This window comes from Aotus nancymaae, unplaced genomic scaffold, assembly GCF_030222135.1.
Source record: "Aotus nancymaae isolate 86718 unplaced genomic scaffold, 86718_ANA_hifiasm-v0.15.2.pri h1tg000007l, whole genome shotgun sequence".
Classification (NCBI taxonomy): domain Eukaryota; kingdom Metazoa; phylum Chordata; class Mammalia; order Primates; family Aotidae; genus Aotus; species Aotus nancymaae.
Window position 1 is genome coordinate 16,715,060 of NW_026988418.1, and position 18,317 is coordinate 16,733,376.

General features: G+C 42.1%; 1 protein-coding gene across 3 annotated transcripts in view; it reads right to left on the reverse strand.

Moving 5' to 3' along the window:
- Positions 1-1,565: 1,565 nt before the first annotated feature.
- Positions 1,566-18,317, reverse strand: part of LRP8 (LDL receptor related protein 8) — a 78,847-nt gene continuing 62,095 nt past the window's right edge. For 2 of the 3 annotated variants that reach the window (XM_021667791.2, XM_064372369.1), the window contains 6 exons: positions 17,915-18,067; positions 16,313-16,537; positions 14,204-14,272; positions 9,752-9,924; positions 8,503-8,679; positions 1,566-6,225 (listed from right to left, as the gene is read on the reverse strand). In XM_021667791.2, the coding sequence (XP_021523466.2) occupies positions 6,187-6,225; positions 8,503-8,679; positions 9,752-9,924; positions 14,204-14,272; positions 16,313-16,537; positions 17,915-18,067 (836 nt within the window). In that variant the 3' untranslated portion in view covers positions 1,566-6,186. The remainder of the gene's footprint in view (positions 6,226-8,502; positions 8,680-9,751; positions 9,925-14,203; positions 14,273-16,312; positions 16,538-17,914; positions 18,068-18,317) is intronic. The other variant, XM_064372370.1, reaches the window with a different exon arrangement.

Genomic DNA, 18,317 nt, shown 5'->3' on the forward strand with positions numbered 1-18,317 from the left:
AAGACAGTTCTTTACAGAGCTTGCAGAGGAGGTAGTTAAGAAGCATACAAGCAATTACAGTGTAAGGACAAGATTACCAATAAAGGAAGCACAGGATACTATGGAAGCACATGAGGTGGCTGCTAATGCAGTGTAGGGTCCTTAGGGAAACGTTCCTGAAGGAAATGTTCCAGACAGAGGGCTAGAACTGTGTGGTTAAAATATAGTGAGTAATGAGCTGGAGACTGGGCAGAAACCAAATCGTGAAGAGCTTTATCAGCCATATTACAAGAGTTTGAGCAAACCCAAGAATATTGGATTTTGATGGCAGCGAAGCAGTTGAAGGGCTTTAAGCAAGAAAGTGGAATGAAGTGGTGGTGATGTATCTATGGCAATTTAGAAAGACACTTTGGCTGCAGTGTTGTAGGGTGAATTGGAAAATGAAAAGACTAGAAGTATGACATTCAAGTAAGTAGTTCTATTAGCCAGACAAGGTGGCTTATGCCTGTAGTTGCAGTTACTCAGGAGGCTGAGACAGGAGAATTGCTTGAGCCCAGGAGGCGGAGGTTGCAGTGAGCTGAGATCGCGCAATTGCACTCCAGCCTGGGCAACAGAGAGAGACCTTTTCTCAAAAAAAAAGAAAGAAAGAAAGAAAAGAAAAAAATAATTAGCCAGGCACTGTGGCATGTGCCTGTAGTCCCAGCTACTAAGGAAGCTGAGGTGGGAGGATTGCTTTAAGCCCAGGAGTTCAAGGTTGCAGTGAGCTATGATTCTACCACTGCACTCCAGCCTGGGTAACAGAGTGTGACCCTGTCTCTTAAAAAAAAAAAAAAAAAGAAAGAAAGTAATTTATGACAGTGGTAATCCAAGAAAATGGTGATGTGTACTTAGGTAGCGGCAATAGAGGTAGAAAAGTGGATGGATTTGAGATGGAATACCATAATTTAAGGGGTGGGTAAAGGAGACTCAGATGTGGCCAGAGATCCTGGAGAAAAACCATGAATATGGTATCATGGAAGCCAAAATAAGAGTATTCCATGAAAAGAGTGACTAACAATGTTAACTACTGCTTCCAGGTCAAGGAAGATGAAGACTGAAAATATTTACCAGATTTATAATTGAGGAGGTCCTGAGTGACCTTGGCAAAAGCAACCCCAATGGCATGGGAATGAATGGTAGGGCAGAAGTACTGGGATGCAAGTAGACAAAAATTGTTCTGGAAGTACAGAGGTGAGTTATCTAACCTAGTCTTAGAGAAAAGGGAAGGCTTCCTGGAGGAGGCATTACCTAAGTGGAGTACTCAAGGACAAATAGGAGTTAGTCACCTAGAGGCAGAGAAGGAAAATTTAGGCAGAGAATGCTACATGTACAATTGTCCTTTGGGGGCACTGAAAATAACCTGTGACTTTGGGCAGTTACTTCACTCATTTTCTCATCTATAAAATGGGAGTGGATAATATTGATAGTATTTATCGCACTGAATTGTTGACAAAGATTGAGATTATGTAGAATACTGGTGCACGTTAGGGACTCAGTGATCATTCACTCCCCCCTCATTAAAGTATCACAATGAAACAATACTTAAAGATTTTTTAAAAATGAATTTAATCTCTCTCTAGAAAGAGTGCACTGATTTTACAAATGTCCACATTTGGTTTTCAGTTTACCAAGATGATGTCAGTACAGCTAGTGAGATGCAGCACACCATCTTCAGCCCCCTCGCCTCTGGAAGAGACACCAGACAGCAAAGGGCACACCGCATACAGAAGCTAACAGAACTTGAGTAACAAGACAAAAAGAGCAGAACCAGTTAGTGCGACACAACATTCTAACATGCCTGATTGTTACATCAAATATGGGAACTTAGGGGCTGGTGGGGGAAGACAAACAAGGAAAATCCATTTAGAAACAATCTGATGAAGTATGCAAACCAACACTTTACCCCCAAATTAACAACAGCTTGTATGGGAAAAAAAATGCTATTTTAAAAGTATATGGTTTGGACAGGTATTTGTTTTCTCTTGTAGTTTTTGTAAAAAAGTATCAAAACCTTGGCTTTAAATATATATATATGTATATATATACAAGTGGCTTTTTAAAAATTACTTTTTATAGCACGAAGTGTTTGTAAATGCAGAGGGTTTCTGCTAATTCTTGACTGTGCACATGGTGCATAGCCCGAATGAACAGAGCTTCCTGATTTTTTTAATAACTGAAAATTCGAAGCAGTAATTCTTTAACCTTCTAAATTCTCCATACCCTAAAAATACAGTGTGAGAAGACTGTTACTCTACCTTCATGCATTTCTGGAAAAGGAATTATTTACTCTGAAACTTTTAATGCTAACTCATTTATATTCTGTGACACGATGAGTGTATGGCTGGATTTCGGGGGGTGGGGTAGGCTTGCATTCCTGTGCCATTTCCCCATTCCCATCAGTGTCTGACTGGACAGTGATTGGTATCCCCTCTCCAGACTTGATGTCTTCAAAATTTTCAGGTTTCTTTCTCACAGTTGAGAAAATCTAAGAGGCTCTCGACAACATGGCATGCTTTTGTGAAAATACCACTGCCCTTATATTAGTTTTCATTGACCATATAAAAAGTCTTTGACCCAAATATATGAAAAGCAGTCAGCATTTCCCTTTGGCCACTGGAAAGCTTGAGGCTGAATAATGTCAGGTCTGCAAAGTGCTGGCAATGCATCCTAATGAATTTTCCTTGATGCATTTTTGCCTTGTAAACAATGACCAAGAAATGCTTAATTCAATCAGAAATTAATATAACTATAAAGTGCTTACATTGAACCTCTTTCCATCTAGCCTCATTTCTTGCTAAGTCTCCCTTGAGCCTTTTGTTCCTGTTATAATGAACTACGTGCAGTTCCTTAACATCCCCATGCTGATTTATACCTCTGTGTTTTGGCTCAGTGTGTGTCTGCCTGAAGCAGCATGGAATCCCCTTCTTAATTTTTAAGACTTAGATCACTTCTATGATGACCCTATTCCTCATCTTCCCAGGTAGAAAGACCTCTCTCTCCTTTGTGCCCTAACAGTGCTCTGAATAGAAGCTATTCCTTTTGTGTTTCCACATATATCTTCCTCCACTGCTACTGTGACCACTGTAAAGTCAGAACATGTTTGACTGACCTTTACATCTGCAGTGCCAGGTGTGTAGTTGGTACCTAGTGAGTGGTTTTAGTGAGTGAATATACTGGAGGGGTCAATAGGACTTACTGCCATACACTTAAATCTGATCTCATTCTCTTTTTGCCAGTTAACATGTTACTTCTATCTGTTTTATAAATAATTGTGCTATCAAGAGTAAATACAATTTTCATTTTCTCCATTTCTGGAAAGCATCTCAGCCAGTGCCTTTGTAATTCCACTGGAAAGGTAGACCATAGTATAGGTAGCAGGTTTGATACAATGTTCAGGCAGCCAAAAATAGTCTTCCTGCAGAAGGAAATGGGGGAAAAGCACTGGGACTGGCTTCGGATAAATTTTCTGCCCTCTTGGCATTATCTTTGAGCTTCTTTCCAGCTCTATAGTCCAATGACTCTGTGATCTGTGACTGGCGGTAGCTACCTATGCATGAGTGCAAAAGGCAAAATATGTATAACTTACACCTCAAAATGAGGCTGAAAGGCCTCTATGAACAGGGGGAAGGTGGATCTGACTCCTCAGGTTTCATCTTATTTACTGCCATCCAACACATCAGTATTTTACAATTTGCTTCTTGTAAAGGGTTGCTCCCATAGCTGCCTCTTTCAAACTGCAGTTGTAGCACATGCTGGAAACATGGGTGTCTCTGAGAAAGTTGTGAATTTAATCATCGTTTTGAGATCTCAGGCTGTATGTCCAGACCCCATTCATTATTTTTTCTGTGAATGCCACGATCTGACTGAAAGTTTAGAAACTATGCCTTAGCCACTGTTATCATTTAATTCCTTAGAAAATGCAGTTTCTTTGGAAGAAGGTTACAGAAAAAGTTACTTGTTTTGAGTAAATTTCCATGTTTTTAACTTTCATCATTTTTCTTCAGTCAAAAATAATGTTACTTTCTGTTCTTAAAAGAATAGTAATATGTGATTAAGCCCCATAGGAGTTGGCCACCTGTTCTTAAAATTCTGTTTGGTATTGGTCATTCTAGGTCGACCGCATTTACCCTCTCAGTGAATGTTTCAGGACTATTAACACATGCATGTCATGAGGAGATTGCTGGCTTATGCAAAACACAGTGCCCAAGCTCCAGAATGTAGTTGTCTTCCTAGAGTTTAGGAGACCAAGAGGGACGCAGAGGAAGGCCCTAGGAACAGGATGCTAGAACTCCAGAATGTCTGACTGGAAATTCAAAGGATATCAAGCTGGTGAGACATCCAACCTTCATTGAGCTGGGGGCATCTGGTGAGTGGGGATAGGAAGGCATTTGCTTAAGTGTATCAAGTTTCAGGTATGATAAGGTTAGATACATGTCCTCTAGTTCTACTTAAGTCAGACACTTCCATGTTGCACCTTTTCCCTGGTTGTCTAGTGGGAGTAAATGGTAGAGAGCAGAGTTAAGAAACTCAAACTCCTTCTCTTTGGATGGGAAAGCCAGTGGGGACTGAATCCTTCTAGGACTACAGGATTATGTTTCCAATGGCAGACCCCACACAAACAGAAAAGAGCACTTCTCCCTTCCTCCCCCAAGGCCAGGAAAAGCAAAGAAGATATCTATAATGAAGAACATCTATACATATACCCAGAGTTTTTCCTTTTATTTACAAAGCAGTAAACCAAATTCCTGTGTGAACATAAATATCCAATATACTATAATATTGCATATGCCATTTCCCCCCTCAAATAGGACTTCAGGTCTGGCCAATTGTTCTGACTTAAGCCAAAAATTAGTTTAATCTATATGAACATATGATGGTAAGTAACCTATTTATTACTTTAAAATGTTTCCCCACCTGATATGAAGGTAAGGGGAAAATAGAAATAAGAGATGTAATAAAACCTATTCCACCATCTTTATCCTCATCCACAGCATGTCCCAGACGTTCAGTGCCTGGGCCAGTCTCTATGGTAAACTTGGGCTGTTCTGAAAATGTCTCCACTTAGCTCTGTAAGGATGGCACCCTCCAGGGTGCTTCAGAGGAAACTTACTGAATTCAACCTAAGTGTCCTGAAAGAAATTGAAGAAGTTACTCAAAAAGCTGAACTTTAAAACAAGGAGTAGCTGAGGGTGAGGCATATTCTGTCTTGAGTTTCTGAGTGCTCTGGTACCATGTAATGTCTCTACGCTGACCTTTGCCAAAGACAAGAAAGCCCAGGTAGGAGTCAGGGCAGCCATGGGTGAGCTGAAAGGCTGTTCCTGACTTACTAGGGTCTTAGGAATAGCCAGAGGTGAAAAGATTTGCCTTTTTCACTACCTATTTGCACAAACCATGGTATCTATTTTCTGAGCCAGATTTCCAAAGGCTTTTCTGAAAACTACAAGATATACCCCTTGTGGACTGTGTTAAAGTAAATTTATCTTTATGTATTTGAACAGTAGCCATAGGTGTGCCTCTTCTCTACAGAGTTTTCTCTGTCTCACACATACACATATAAACACACACATATACACACACAGAGTCTGTGTGGTGGACCAGTCATACCAAAAATAAATACTCTCACTTCTCTAAATTATAGAACTCATCTGATTTTTGAAATATGTTAATAAATAATCTAAATGGGGGAGGGAGTTGAAGTGTTTTTTTTTTTTACTTATGTTGATGGATAGCCACAAAGCATAATCATCTTATTTACAAAAAAAAAAATCCCCCCAAACCTAAACCTCCCCCAACTAAACATCTTCTGTAAAGATAGTTTTTAAATGATGAGTAAGGTACTGTGCCATCGGCCCCCATTTGGTTATGTGCATCATGTTAGTCACTCAGCAGTAGCCATTCCACGAATTCCTCATGGGTAGTGCAACCAGTTAAAAAGTGTATAAAACATTATACATAGAAAAACTCTCACATCCTTTGGATGTTTGCAGTTCATCATAACTTTGTGGTTACCTTTCCGCAACATAAATTTAAAAAAAATCACACACACACACACTCACACACACACTCACACAGACCCATATATAGAAACCCATTCATCCAGTCATACACCATCCAGAGTGTAGTGCGTGGGACTGAATTCCATGAGGCACGAAGGGGGCGATCCCATCCTCAGGGTAGTCCATCATCTTCAAGGCTTAATGCCACTCGCTGGGGAGACAAACCAAAGAATTCATCATTAGATCCATGAGTTACTATTTATGGAGTATTGACAAAGTACAGACTTACATTACTTTAACAGGTATTAGCTCACATAATCTTCAAACTATCCCAAGAGACAAAATTTATCCCATTTATTTTACAGATGAGAAAACAAACTCAATGAGCTTAAGTACGGTTTGTTCTGGATCACATAGCAAGTGGCTGAACTAAAATTTGACCCTCGGTCTGTATGAATCCAAAGCTGTAGATTTTTTTCATCATTTTGTTTTGTATTTTTGTAAAGAAGAGTGGCACGGATCTAAATTTTCTCAATCCTTCCTTATAGGATTTTAGGTTTGGTCAATTTCAGTGGGTTAGCTTTGGCAAATGTTAAATTTCAGGCTATGAATTGCTTGTCTCTAGCATGCTAATCACATTTAGGAAGGTCATATACTTCACCTTCCCAACAGATTAAACAGGATTGGAAGGCAATGCAGGTTAATTAAATTCCATCCCTCTCTCCCTCATCCCTACTTTCCAGTCATTGGGTAGATGCTAGACTCCTGTCTGCCAAAAATGGCTGACTGTGAGATGGTGAGCCCACTAACCCCTGAGCCAGTCTATTCCATTCCTATGCTAATGTGAAATTTGTTTGTTTATATCTTCTGACATTCCCTGATTCCATCTCTCAGACTCAGAGACAGTTCTACATAGGACAACCCTTGACATTTATAGATGGTGTTTGAATTCCCTTCCCTTCATTCTGAATGTTTTCTTCTCCACGATACACATCTAACTGGTCCTGATGTAATCTTGTTTGCCTCTTTTACATTTCCTGGATACCCTCCTTTGGAAAGACTCTCCCCAGCTTCAGTATTTTTCTCATAGTTACGTGAATTTGGGCCAGGCACTTTACTTCTCTGAGACTTAGTTTTATTATCTATCAAATGGGAATAATAATAGGATCTACCTCATAGAGTTGTTGAGGAATCAAATGAGATAATGCACAGAGAGTGTTTAATATAGTACCTAACAACACATAGGGCCTAGAGTATCCCAGGTCACCGTAACCAGCATAAAATAGAATCAGATTAGTATCCCCCATCTCTGGATGTTCTACATATGATAAAAAGTAACTCTGCTGCCTTTCAAGTAATCTTTGGGTTATCTGTAGTTTTTTAAGAATGCAATGACCATCCTCCGCTAGTGTAGATATTTGAGACTATCTTATTCTAGTCCAGCCACCCTCCCACTCTCTCCAAGACAGATCTCTAGGCCAAAGATAGGCCCCAGTAGTAATGGTACAGTTACCCGAGAAATGGACAGAGGAGAGAACAAGTTGTTGAGAATATTGATTTCCAGAGCTTCAAGGCTATTTACCTCATGATATAAAGGAAAGAGCATGGGCTTTTGTGTATATACAGACTGGAGTTTGAATTCTGGTTCTGCCACTTCCTGGCTATGACCTTAGGCGAGTTATTCAATTTCTATGAGTCTCAGTTTCCTCATCTGCAAAATGGGGCTATTAACATCAGCTTGATAAGGCCATTATGAAGATTAAATGAGATAATGTATGTAAAACACTGAGAACAGTGTCTCACACACAGTAGGTGCTCACTAAATGTTGATTTCTCTGCAACTGGCAGGAGCTTACTACTCAGTCCTTAGACTCATCAGGAATCACTCCCCTCAGTCATTTCTTTCTCTGGAAATAATGTCACTTTACATGTGCAGGGTGCTTTGTAAGTCACAAAGTACTCTCACATGTCCTGTCTCACTTGCACTTTATAAACTCAAGAGGCAGGTAGAATGGGGGTTGTTACTCTCATTTTACAAAGAACAGTGAGCAGAGAGAAGTGACTGAGATCACAGGGCTGTGGAATGATGGAACTAGGAGTTCTCTTATTCCAAGTTCAGTGCTTCTTCCACTGTGTCCCCTCTGACCTTCAAAAATTGGTCAAGCAACTATTTTTTTGACTGGCCGAGGTTAAGGATCCTCAAGGCCATTTGCTAACCCTCCTCATTTGCTCCACCTCATTTCCCATGTCTCCCCTTCATGAACAATTTGCCTCAGCAGCAATTCTGTCTGCCCTGCCCCAAACATGATCACTTTCTTCCACATACCATTTCACTGGTCTGTGACTAACCCATTTTTCCTCTTTGCCCCAATATCCAGCTTACATTTGCAGCCTTCCCAAACCAGAAAGGCTTCTAGGATTGGCTGCACCTGCCTTGGTTCATGCCCTCACTCACCAGCCCCTCAGACTTAGAGTGGCACTGCCCTACCTTGCACTTGACGACAGGCAGCTCGGAAAGAGGGTTCTTCGGGAGTTGGTGCAGCTGTGACCTTGGTTCCCCCGGCAAGACAAAAAGCTCCTTGAGGGCAGGGGCTGGGTCTTCCAGTTCTCTGGTCTCCCCAAGACAGGGCTCTGCCCACAGTGGGCGATCAAAGCTGCTGATTGCCTGACAGGGGGATGGCACTGTGGATGACCTCTGAGGTCACACTCAGCCCCCTGACTCTGCTGTATAGCAGTGACACCTGCTGTGCCACTTCGTGGTCCTCATTCCCCCAAAAAGCCATGCTGTGTTGTGTCTTTAAGTCTTTGCACATGCTTCTCTCTGGAATGCCGTTTCCCCCCTTCTCTCCCTGCAAAACTGCTATTAATCTTTCAAGGACACAGTTCATCTGTCACCTTCTCTGAGGCATTCCTTGCCTGATTCCCCAGACAAAATTCATAGCTCCCTTGTTGATGTTCCCATAGCATCTGTTCAATAAATATTTGTTGGGCGTCAGCTATGCTGTGCTAGGCATCAGGAAAACAGATTAATCTGACAGTTTTGCCCTCAAGGATCTTATGGTTTAGTGAGGAGACCACTGAGTAAAAGACAAGTGGACTACAGTGTGAGGTAGAGAGGCCCAGAGGACTGATGGGAGAACAAAGGAAGCCAAGGAAAGCTTTCTAGAAGAGGGGACTCCTGAGCTTCCACCATGGCACTCAGCACACAATTACACCACTGTATGTTAGTATCTCTAACTCCCTACCAGCTTCTTGGGAGCAAGGACATTCCTTATTGACTCTTGAACACTTGATATCTAATGTGGTGCTTGGCACACAACTGGCATACAGTATTGAAATGAATACATTTGAATTAAACGTCCACAGTTACCCTTCCAGGCCAAAGGTTCTGAAAACTTACTGAGTAGAAAGAGAGACATTTGGCTTTTTTAACTGCCAGGAAGAGCCTCTAGGTACAAGGTAGTCCTGATACCTTTTTACCCTAATCACCTACCCCATCATTTCTATGTTCCCCAGGGCCTAGAACAGTGCCTGATACTTGGTACATTCTTGATAAATATTGGCGGGAGGAAGGAAGGAGGAAGGGAAGGGGAGAAGGAAGGAAGGAAAGAAGAAAGGGAGGGAGGGAAGAACAGAAGGATGTAAGGAATAAAGGGAGAGAGGGAGGGAGGGAAGAAAGAAAGGATGGGAGGGAAGAAGGTCAGAAGGTAGGAATTCTCCCAGTGAGAAATACTTACTGCAGGATAGACATGGCCAATCTGAGCAGTCCTCCCTATATGGAGCTCATCTTCATCTTCTTCTTCTGTTGTTTTCCTATATACTGGGTTGTCAAAATTCATGCTTTTGGTGTTCTTCCGCTTCCAGTTTCTCCAGATGAGGTAGCCACTCATGCACAGCAGGGCTATCACCACTGGAGGAAAGACACATTACACTGGACCTCCAGCAGGCTCCTGCCCACTGCCCAGACATCAGTGCAAGGCTTGCCACCACTCCACCTTCACTGTGCCTTGCTCCTCAGACTCTGTTTCTGCATGTTCTTTTTCCGCTGTTTGAAAGCCCATCTCCCATCCCTTCTTTCTTTTATTAACTATTAATCCTCCAAGATCCTGTTCAAATGTGAAGTCTTCCCCAACTGTGGGCAGAGTCAGTTGCTTTCTTATGTGTGCTCCCAGACCACACATGGTATCTTACTTATGAAAAGATACTCGACCTCACAGGGAAATGTATCTGTACTCTCAGCTAGATAGCTTTTTCAGGGCAGGGACTGTGTCTTTTTTTAAAACTCCCTATGCCCAGTTCCTAGCACTGAGTAGGTGCCTAGTAACATGTGCTGAATGAATGAGTGAATTTCTTTACCACACCTTTACCCTAATGCTGCTGCTTCCCTAGATTTCTCTAAGAAAACCATTCTCTCCCAAACTGTGGGGGTGGAGAGTGGGATGGAGCCAGATAGAGTGTTTATTTCCAAAGGTGGGGCTCCACCCGAAGAGGAACATCTCTAGAAGGAGACACAGAGAGCAACACAAACTCTGATTTAGAATAAATGAATATGTTAGTGATTAAAGGAGGAAGCTCTCTCCAACACAGCTGGGTAAAAATGGAGCAAGTAGCTTTGTAAGGTGGTTAGCAGTCACTCTGAGCATCCCAGTGGAGGCTGAATGAGCACCTCTTTAGGATGCTATAGAAGGGGTTTCTGTTTTAGTAAGATTACAATAACTGATATGCATTAAAGACAGGAACAAGGCAGTTATCACTGCTAATATTTATTGTCCTAGAGATCTAGCAATGCAGTAAGGCCAGAAAAAATTTAAGGGTATAAATACGGGAAAGGAGGCCAGGTGCAGTGGCTCATGCCTGTAATTCCAGCACTTTGGGAGGCCGAGGCAGGCAGATTACTTGAGGCCAGGAGTTTGAGACCAGCCTGGCCAACATGGCAAAACCCCATCTCTAAAAAAAGTACAAAAATGAGCTGGGCAGGTGAGCCCACGTATAGTCCCAGCTACTCAGAAGGCTGAGGTGGGAGGATTGCTTGAGCCTGGGAGATCAAGGCTGCAGTGAGCCACAATCGTGCCACTGCACTCCAGCCCGGGCAACAGAGTGAGACTTTGTCTCTAAATGAATGAATGAATGAATGAATGAACGAACGAATAAATGGAGGAAACCAAATTGTTACTAACAGCTATTTGTATTTTCAGAAACTCTTAGAGAAGCTAGTGAAAAACTATCAGAAATAATTTTAGTTAATCAAGAATCAACATAAAAGATCATTAGCCTTTTTAATCAGCGAGATTCAACATAAAAGATCATTAGACTTCTTTTTAATCAGCAAGAACTAATTAGAAAATGTAACGGAGGCTAGGCATGGTGGCTCACACATGTAATCTCAACATATTGGGAGGCTGAAGCAGGAGGACTGCTTGAACCCAGGAGTTCAAGACCAGCCTAGGCAAGATGGTGAGCCCTGGTCTCTACAGAAAAATAAATTTAAAAGATTAGCCAGGTGTGGTGTGCATGCCTGTAGTCCCAGCTACTTTAGTCCCAGCTACTTGGGATGCTGAGGCAGGAGAATCCCTTCAGCCCAGGAGTTTGAGGATGCAGTGAACTATGATTGCACCACTGTACTCCAGCCTGGTCAAGAGAGCAAGATCTTGTCTCTTAAAAAAAAAGAGAAAGAAAATGTAATGGAATAAAAACACATTTATAATAGTCCATCAAAAAACTATAAAATAACTAGGAAAACCTAAGAAGAAACATGCAAGTCCTATGTGATCTCTAAAATTCTACCAAAGGACATAAAAGAATGAAATAAATAGATATGCCACATTTCTGGATGGGAAGCTTACTGTATTAAAAATGTATATTCTCACATAAACTTACTTATCTAAAGCAATCTTGATAAAAATTTTATCAAAATTTTTACAGAATTTATAAGATTATTCTGAAGTTCACCTAGAAGAGAAAATGAATAAAAATAGCTGAGAAGATGTTGTGAGTGTAACATATCATGAGGTTGTGCTAATAGTATGTAAGGAAATATAAATCAGTGGAGGAAAATAAACTGCTCAGATGCAAATCAAAGGATGTATGGGATGTAGTTTATAATAAAGATGACAGCGTAAGTCAGGAGAGAAGTATGGATTATTTAATAACGGTTTTGGGGAAACTAGACAGGTATACAGAGAAAAGATAGTTCAATCTTCTACCTCATACCATACTCTAAAATTTAAATTCAAAATAGATTAATATCTAAATACTAAAAATAATTTGAAGTACAAAAAGAAAACATCAGGAAATATTTTAATAATTTAGAGTGAGGCAGATCTTCTTAAGCAAGACACAAAACCCAGAAATCATAAAACAAAAGACTGAAAAATCTGATACTTAAAAATTTTATATTATGCATGGCAAAAGACACCATAAACAAACTTGAAAACCAAATGTCAGACTGGAAGAAAATATTTGTGACATATATTTTGAAGGTTTCATATTCATCATGTATAAATATTTCTATAAATAAGAAAAAGCCAATAGAAAAATAAGAAAAGACTGTGAGTAGGTGATTCATAACAGATAAAATAGAAGTCAAGTGGCTGATAAGCTTATGAAAAGATACTCTACCTCACAGGGAAATGTCACGGAAACAATACTCATCTTTTACCCCTCAGATTACCAGAAATTAAAAATATTATTTCAGAGTAAGTTATGTCAGCAAAACAGCATACATCTGCCTCTTTCTACAGGACACAGGATGGCAAGAAATGGGTAGATTTATCTTTCTCCACTCAAAATAATCCTGAAATAATCATCTCACCATCATCTTTTCTGGTGAAGCCTTTCAAGGCCAATTCAAATGCCATCTTCTCCAGAAGCTCCACTTTTCCTCTGGAATTACCTTTCCTTCTACTATCCTTTCACAGGAATATCATGCCACTATTACACTGTTCCTCTGTCTCTATCTATATCCAACATGCCCCTATTATATACCACATTATGATATGTATTAACATCTACATTCAATGACTTTATTTTTGCTTATTCTGATTAAAGACTGAAAGCTCTTAAAGTCTTTATCTTTTTCTTCCCTGGATCCTTGGCACTTGGCACAGTGTCTCAGACAGGGGAGAAGTTTTTAAAACATTTGCTGACTAACTTGCCGTACTGAAGAGTCCCAGGATAAAAGGACAAAATTCCTGTTCTTGAAGTACTCATAGGCAAGTAAGAGAGAGAAAGCTCTGAATGGACAATCACAATTCAAAGATACTGCTAAGAGATGAGACTGCTAAGAGAGGGATGTACATGATACTTTGTGAACATTGGGGTGGAAGAGAATGAATCAGCCCCCATGGTTCTTTGTGAAGTCTTAACCAAGTGTTATACTGTGGCCATACTAATCTCCTTCTAGTTCTAAACCCAGCCCATCCTGACCCTTCTAGGCCATTTCCTACTCCTGGCTTTGCTCAATCTGTCTCCACTGCTTGGACTGCTCCTGATCCTCCTTCACTTTGCTGACCCAACTCAAATATCACTTCCCTTAGGAAACCTCCCCTACACTCTTACCCTCTCCCCCAGCCCAAGTTAAGTCTATCCTCAGCACTGTCTCTGAAGTCAGTGCATACAGCTTAACCTTAGGACCTACCAGATTATAACGAACTTATCTGTGTTATGTGTGTCTCTCCAACAAGACTATATACTTTTGTAGGACAGAACCATGTCTTATTTATCTTTAACTGCCTTTCCTCCCCTTATCACAGAGTTTGGCACATAGTAGCTGCTTAATTAATACTTGTTGAAAACCAAAGAAAGAAAACAAGATAGTATGACCTATTAAAGGAATGGTAAGTAGCTCTATTCATTAATTCAACAAATCCTTGATTTCCTACCATGTGCCAGACATTGCTAGGACCTGGGGAGAATAGGGATCATACAGTCGCACTTCACGTGGCTGGAGTGTAGAGTGTGAATCGAGGCAGGAGATGGGGGAGGTACTTGGAAGATCACTTGGGGCCAGGTCCTAAAGAGCCTGATTTAATTTGAAAAGCCAAATTAAATCAGGACTGTGAGGTGGGCAGGAAGGCTGCAAGGGCAGAACAAGTCAATAGGGCAGGCCAAGTTCTCTACCCTGCGAGTGCTTTTCCCAAGGCCTGAGCAGGGTCTCTCTGTTCTCCTCAGTGACTGGGGGCCACGCTCACCTATAGGCACGATGATCCCGATAACAGCGGCAGTGACTGTTGAGCCCATCTTACTGTCTTCATTTCCATCTGCAAAACACAAACATTTGCAGAATGATGCTCTGCCACTGTGTGTCCAAGCCCATACTGGCCTCAACTGGTGAGAACTACCCAACTGCATCTCATCTTCATTCTAAGATGATGATCCTGGCTAACACCTAATAATTCAGTCTTTCCAGATCCTATCACAACTCTTGTGAGGCAAGCAGGACAGAGGTTATCTCCATTTTACAGGTGAGGAAACTGAGTCTTAACTGAGGGGTGTGAAGACTCACAGAAAAGTGGCAGAGCTGGGACCTGAACCCAGGACTCATGCCCCAAGTCCCATACCCTTTCCACAGCACCATGGTGGTCAGAAGCTGGGGCTGTGCATGGCAAGGTGAGTACCTAGGTCTTTGTGTTGCTGATGGACTAGGCCATTTGCCTTTTCCCATCAGTATCTGTTTCTTTGCCAGTACTATTTTTGGTGAGCTGTCTGTCTGCATTATTATTATTACTTTTTCATAAGTAATTACAATGGGACATAGTATAGTGTAGAGTAATCAAGAGCACAGGCTTCTGTGCCAGACTTCTGGGTTCAAGTCCCAGCTCTACTATTCACTACCCATGTGACCTTGGGCAAATTATTATATATCATAAATACATCACATGATATTATACTTTTATATCTTTAAAATGGTGATATTACCTACATCCTAGGGATATGGTAAGGATTAAATGAAATAATTCATTTAAAATGAATATAAAATGCTTGGCACAACTTTGCCTAGTTCAAAGAGGGTAGAGAGTGCGATGGGGTTGTCGTAAGGCCTAAATTTTAAAAATATATGTAAAAGCACATTTTAAACTGAAAAGTGAAATATACTGTCTTTTTGAAAAACTATGCTGTGCCATCTTCTCACTCTTACAACTATCTTCACTGTAACATTTGTGAAGCACTTTATAGTTCAGAAAGTGTTTTTCCCTTAGATCCTCCTGACCGCTCCCTGTGGTGTGAAAAGGAGCCATCATCTACACTTGCTGCAGATGGGGAGATGACTTCCCCCAGCAATGGCCCAAGGCCCATCCGCTCTCAATGTGACTGTATCCATGTTACTCCAAGACAGTCTAACAATTAAGGAGAGAAAAGAGCTGCACTGCTTGCTTCCAGAGCTAACTGTGGAAATGCTGCTGTCCTCCCGCTCTGCGCCACAGTGAACACTGGACAGTGACATTAAAACCTAGAGCGTGAGGAAGCCAGTGAGAAGAAGCTCGTGAGGGGCTCTGCCCTCAGATGAGAGGAACTGGAATTCACACATGTTCTGCCTGCCTCTGCAAACTTTGGAGTAAGTGCTTCACTCCAAAAACCCAGCTTCTGTTGGCAAAATAGGACCAATTAGAAAGGTGCTGCCAAGCAGCTTGGTTTCTGGGCCATCCATGTAGGGGAAAAAATTAAAAAGATAGTTTATCCTTTAAATGAACTCCCCCTGGCAGGTAACTCAATTAAAAAGGTATTTGCTGATTAATGAGATAGAACATTTCTAGCAGTGACAATTATTGCTCCCAATGATTTAATAAGTGGTGAACTTAATTATTTTCATCTCAGAGTTGGAAAAAGGTACAAGGAGACCATGGTTGTGGGTATTACTATCTGGGGACCTGCTGGGAACTGAGATCAGAGCTTTCCAAACACAAGGGACCCCTCCTCATATACACATCAAAACTCTGTGAAACATAGACACACACACACCCACAGAGTCAGCAAGGGCACCTCCAGTTACATTGGTTACACCTTTGTCTCTCATGGCAATTTTGTGAAGCAGGTTGTGGAAGTGTGGTTATTTCTACTTTGCAAGAGAAGCAACTGAGGCTCAGAGTGTCTCAGCTTCCTGCCAGACCCTCTGTAAGGTAGGGGCACCTAGGAGTCCTAAATCACAAGCTGGCACTCTACCTGTCTCTCAGATATGCAGTAACCTCCTCAAAGATATGCAGTATTCAGTTCTGGTAGGTTCCTCATATCACATACCCCTCATCCTGGTTTCCCTAGGAGCCCTCCCATGTCATGAAAGAATGCAGAACTCATTTCCTTACAGTGCTGGGAGTGGTTGCTGGTTGCAGGGCTTAGGGTAGACGGGCTGATGCTGGGAGCTCTGGGGACACTAACTGAGCTTGGGACTGCAGCTGCCAGGCTTGGTGTCTCTGTGCTGTGGTTCTGGTAGGTGGGGCTGTGAATGGTGGTTCCAGGGGCTCTTGCGGTGGCAGGTACTGTCCTCGTCGTGGTAGAGGCTAACGTCGTAGTTGAGGTAGATTGAGGTGCTGGAGGGGAAATACCATGGAGGTTACTTGGACAGATAATTTTGTTGCCTAAGTTATTGCCTCTGAGTTATACTTAGGAACTTATTGTAAGGTCTGTTCTCGCCGAGTTTAAAAGGGAAGAAACTGAGGCCAGCAAGAAAAAATCCAATGCGAAGGAATTTATTCAGGCTCCTGGGTGAGGTTCTGTGGTCTGACAGGAGGGGCCGAAGAAGTCGAGCTGACGCCTCTCAGACATGGGGTTTTATAGGGAGTGGAGGCGTTTGACTGGTTGTGCCCAAGGTGAGTGGGGCCCGGACGTGACAAAATGGCTGGGAATGGGGCCTGGATGGGACAAAATGGTAGGCAGGGAGTGGGGCCCGGATGGGACAAAATGGTATCGGGTAGGTTCTGGCGGGGCTTTTTTCCAGGCTCCTGGTGAGGAGGGGTGTGTCCGAGTTCCCAGCAAGGGAAGGGGGTGTGTCCAAGCTCCTGGCGAGGGAAGGGGGTGTGTGCGCGAGCTCCCAGTGAGGGAGGGGGGAGCGTCCAAGCTCCCGGCACGGGGAGGGGGGCGGGGCGGGGGGGTGCATCCATGCTCCCGGCAAGGCAACCGGCCTTACAGTTATCATCATGGCGTAGCTCAAATTCCACTTCTGTGTAGACTTTCCTAATCTCCCTGGTGGGCTATGATCTTTTATTTAGCTGAATGCTAAGCACTTCACTTTGAGGCCATAAAGATGAGTCATTAAAACATTGCTGTAGAATTGGTTGTGAGTAAAACCACCAATAAAAAGACCACAGGAAGGGGAAATCAGATAAATCTAGAAAAATTTTACACTCATATTGTTATACCAATAGATTTAAATTCTTATTCCACTTTAAACATTTAAACCTGTAAATTATTAATAATGCAGCAGACTTAGGCTCAAATAAAAGGCCTTGACTATGCATAAAGATTGGGACATGAATATATGTATGCAGTTGAAGTATAAACTTACTTTTAGTCCCAATCATATTGCAGAAGGGCTCCTGTGTAGTGTTTGTTAAGTTCTAGGTGAGAAATAGGCAAACACATAGTTATCTGCATGTATCTGAAGCCATGGAGATTAAGCGTTCTTACTATGAGTTTTTTAAAGGGTTCCAGAAGCTCCCTGAAACCGAATTTAAAATATTTTATGTATATGTGCATTTTTTCCTTGGGAGTGAGAAAAAGCTATGGAAGGATCCTGGGGGGATGAGCATTCGAGGAAGGTAAAAAAGAGAAACCCTGAAAAGGCACCAAGTAGCCATGGAAGATGGAAGAAAACCAGCAGCATACTATGTCCCAGAGCCAAAGGAAGATTTCAGCAGGGCAGGGTTCTGACACTGCAAGGGGCCACCCCTCCTGGAAGGTCTACTTACCTCGGTAGCACCTCTTCATGTCTGGACCTAGCCACATTGTGTCAGGACAGGCACATGTGTACTTGGGAGAGTGGCTGGAGATCTGAGGAGCAGGAAGGCACAGGTACTCACAGCCTCCATTAGGCTGGGCACTCAGCTCACAGGCATCTGCAGCTAATGGCAGAGAGGGAGACAGCTGTGGCACAGACAGGACATGCCAGGTCTTCCTGCCTCCTGAGGATGAGGCCTTTCCCACCTGGCCTGCTCAAAAAGCTTGCCCTACTACCTTTTTTATGTATTTTTTTTTCTTTTTCTTTCTTTTTTTCCCTCAAAGCTCTTGGAGTACAAGTGCTGGAATTGCAGGCGTAAGCCACTGTGCCCGGCCTCCCTACTACTTTTACTGGGTACTTTCCAGCACCGTAGC